This window comes from Fusarium tjaetaba (genome assembly GCF_013396195.1).
Source record: "Fusarium tjaetaba strain NRRL 66243 chromosome Unknown NRRL66243_c0000456, whole genome shotgun sequence".
Lineage (NCBI taxonomy): Eukaryota > Fungi > Ascomycota > Sordariomycetes > Hypocreales > Nectriaceae > Fusarium > Fusarium tjaetaba.
The window spans coordinates 1-3,776 of NW_023501652.1; the positions used below are offsets into that span (position 1 = coordinate 1).

Below are 3,776 nucleotides of genomic sequence, written 5' to 3' on the forward strand. Positions count from 1 at the left end.
GAGAATGTCCCGACGAGGAGGATGATAACAATAATGAATAAAAAAAAAAAGTTGATGGCGTAGGAGTTGGTGAACCTTGTTTCGCTCGCTGTAAAGGGGCCCGCTTCCACTAAATACCTTAGCCTTGGACCTCTGGGACCTTCTGGCGCCTGCTCTACTGGAGGATACAGTGCAGTTTGGGATGGCTTACAGTTGCTGTTGCAAACCCCGCACTGCCTACTGGTTCAAACGGACTGCGTGCGTGCGTGCGTTGGAATAACTCTTACTCATGGCCCTTGCACTGCGCTGCTGATAACGCGGGGTTTGGTAGTGTACGTCGGTACGAAGAAGGAAAGCTTAGTGGGTTATCCAGGGATTGGATGGAATGGCTAAGGCTAATGCGAAGTGCCTGAAGAGAACAAGGGGGCGTGGATAGTGTGACTCCCGGTCAGAGATGAGGCCCACTGAGCGCGAAACACAGAAGCCATCCCATCCCATCCCAGCAATCCAATCATCGATCCACTGCAGCAACAGTACATACAGCACAGCACAGCACGATACAGCGTGGGATAACTTGCCATCACGGCGTGTTTGGTCTCGTGATAATAACACTACTACACTGTATCTATCGAGTCATTCCCCCAGAGCAGGCTAGGTGAAAACTCTTCACCGTAAGAATTCCCTATCTCCAACCATTCGGTCATACCGCTCGTTATCTTCCCACTGCCGACACAAACTTTCCACGTCCCCTGCCCTGCTGCACCCACCTTCTATCAGAGCTTCCAGAAATAACCATCCCTCTGCCTTCACCGAGACACACCTCGTCTGGCTCCCGCCTCGCTCCGACAAACGGAGATCTGTCGGGGAGAGATAACGCTGCTGTGGATCAATGATCACCTCGCTAGCCCAGGGTGCTAGATAAGAGTGGAGGTGAGGAGAAGCCCAAGATACGCAAATCTGCATCTCTACGTAGGTAGCTGTAGCTTACTCCGACAACGCAGTTTAAACATTGCTTGGCTTAGGACATTTCCGCTTGGCAGAGGCGATCACGGATGACTTGGGTCGTGTCATGGTAGTAACAAGATTCTCAATTCGTTCATTATGCTCGTAATTATGCCGTCCAACGCCCAATCATGTCGCCCTTGATCCCTGGCTCGTCTCCCCCGCAGTTATTCCCCTCAGAGGATGTTACCCTCTCTTTCTGTTTATTCCCTGATCTGATCTGATCTTCCATCCATCCTTCTTTACATGCTTCTATTATGTATTGCTACCTTGGTTCCTTCTACAGTCTAGCAGCGGGATCCAACAAGTCCCTCATCTCCGAGTTGGGGAATTCGCAGTTGAGAGCTGCATCGGGCCGCTCCCTGTCCCAAGCCCACTTCTCCTTGAGCTCAGGCTCGAGCTTGTCCTCGAGCATCTGCACCACGTACTTGCCCAGCACAGGGAAGAACTTGTATCCGTGGAACGAGCCGCATGTCGCGACGTACAGTCCCTTGGCACCTGCGTGCGGGGAGATGATGAAATCTCCACTAGATGTGAATGCGTCCCTGTAACGTTCGGTGTCAGTCGGTCTTTTCTCGTCGTCATGGTGGGGGTATACATACCAGCAGATGCGGTGCTTCTCGTACTTCCAGTGCGCACCCTTGCTTCCGAAGAACAGACGGTTGGCGTTGTCGATGTCTTCCTTCAGTGAGTTGGGGACCTTCCATTGAGCGTAGTCCTTCTCATCTGGTGGTGCGGAGACGACACGGCCAGGGAGGACCGCGCGGTGGTTGCTGAAGATGTTGCGACCCCACCACTTGATCTCGCGGTCCTTGGTAGGTGGCAGACTACCAATGAAGGGAGAGTCTGCAGCTAGCGTTAGTCGGTGTTCTAGAAGGCGTGCGTCACCCGGGTATAAACTCACTGTGTCTGTAGGTATATCCTTGGAAGCCGACGGGCATGTCCTTCATCTTGGCGAATGACTGGTCGTCAAGCGTGACCATGCCGGTAGTGATACCAGCAGCTGTGATGCGATCACCGGATCGGAGATCAGGCAGGTTGTGGCGTGCAGCGCTGTATTCCAGAAGCTTGGCTGTGTACGCTCCGGTGGACAGGATAACTGTGTCGGCCGAGATGATCTCGCCCTTGGCCGTTTGGATGCCTGTGGCGCGGCCGTTCTCAATCTGCACCGTAGCCACATCTGCAACGATGTACTTGACGCCCAGCTTCATAGCCTCGCGCGTCACAGCGCGCAGAGAGTCGCCTGCAGCTCCCCAGCCACTGTTTCTGTTGACAAGGACCTCCTTGGCACCGGTGTAGTCAGCCTCCTCGTAGAGACCGCCATAAAGTTTCTTAGCTTCCTCGATGGTGTAGACTTGAATGTCAGAAGCACGGCCGAGCTTCTTGTAGTTGTTGATGACATCCTGAGCGTAGTCGCTGCGACACACCCAGAAAACACCAGCCTTGTGAAAGTGAGGCATCCAGAGGGGATCAGACTCGAAGATATCTTGCGCCTCAAGAGCGAGGCGGCAGTAGAGGAGATCATCGTAGTCTGCGCGAACAACCTTGTTCCAATCCCAAGATGCGGCTACACGGTTGTCACCGTCGTAGGGGTCTCTGTCGACAATTGTGACAGAAGCATTGGGGTACTTCTGGATGAGCTGGTAGGCTGTTGAGACGCCAAAGACACCGGCTCCCACGATGAGGTATGATGGAGAGGCCATTGTAATCGGTGCAACGCTATTGGCAGACAGGTATGGTGAGAATTGGTCTGTCAATTGGCCTGAAGAGAGATGATGTATAACCACCAAGTGAATTGATCGTGTATTTCACCTCGTCCACTGGGCCTTTTATCACCCCGCCGTGGAGACAGTGCCGGTCTCGGTGGCCACCGTATTCCGGACGTCTCTCACCAAAAGTCATTTTCCGGGTCAGATCTGGAATTCCGGAGCTGAGAGCCGGAGTCCGGTTATGGGGTAGAAAAAAGCCCGATCACGTGAGGCCTGCTATCTTGAAGTTATTTTTGGAGATTATCGTGAAGTCGTGATAACTTCATGCTGAAGGATGAATATCGTACGATGGATGGTTTTCAGCTTGATGAGATGAATAATACTGAGAACCATGTTTACGGCTGTCTCGCTGTCTCTGCATTGACCAACTTGGTGTCTAGCCTCCCCTCTCATCCCCTCCTCCACCATTTTGGTGGCCTTTGTTCACAAATCACCAGACCTACACCATCCCATCCCATTCCAACCATCCTCTTATCCCACAATCAGCTGGTCTACCCTCACCTTACCTCACCATGAGGTTATCCACGCCTATATCCAGCCTTCCCATCCCTTCATGTACGAGTTGCAAGCCAAATCCCGTAATAGGAAAAGCCTTATCTCCATGTTTTGGGCTCTCCCCCGCACTGCAACTCGGTACCCACGGCTCATGGAGATCATTGATATAGCTGGCTCTTGTTTCTCCGCACGCAGAGATAACGCGTAACCCTAGCATTGCTTCGGGCCTAGCTTCATGCACAATTTGCACTCGGCCAACCTCAATCGGCATCGAACCAAGACAAGGGGTTGGTCATTGCTTCAGATGCGAAGGAAAACAGACAGATTCACACTAACGTTAGTTGGGCCTCCAAGACTTATCTCGCCCTCTCCCAATGCCTCACACCATCTTTAGCTCGGTTGGTCCGTAGCGAAGTGAGGCTAGTAATCTGTCAAGATACCGCTGCGAGTCTTGCTTATCTTGATGCAGTTTGGTCCACTTCCCCATGCACGATGGACAATGCCCATCCAAAGATGGTGGTCTCGACGTTT

The 3,776-nt window shown here is 52.5% G+C and overlaps 1 protein-coding gene across 1 annotated transcript; it reads right to left on the minus strand.

Moving 5' to 3' along the window:
• Positions 1-1,261: 1,261 nt before the first annotated feature.
• FTJAE_13691 (fructosyl amino acid oxidase) lies at positions 1,262-2,684 on the minus strand (the record flags this gene model as incomplete). The annotated part of the gene is made up of 3 exons (XM_037346860.1): positions 1,262-1,526; positions 1,584-1,827; positions 1,886-2,684. 3 exons carry the CDS (start codon positions 2,682-2,684, stop codon positions 1,262-1,264), a joined length of 1,308 nt encoding a protein of 435 aa, XP_037199284.1.
• Between the last annotated feature and the right edge of the window lie 1,092 nt (positions 2,685-3,776).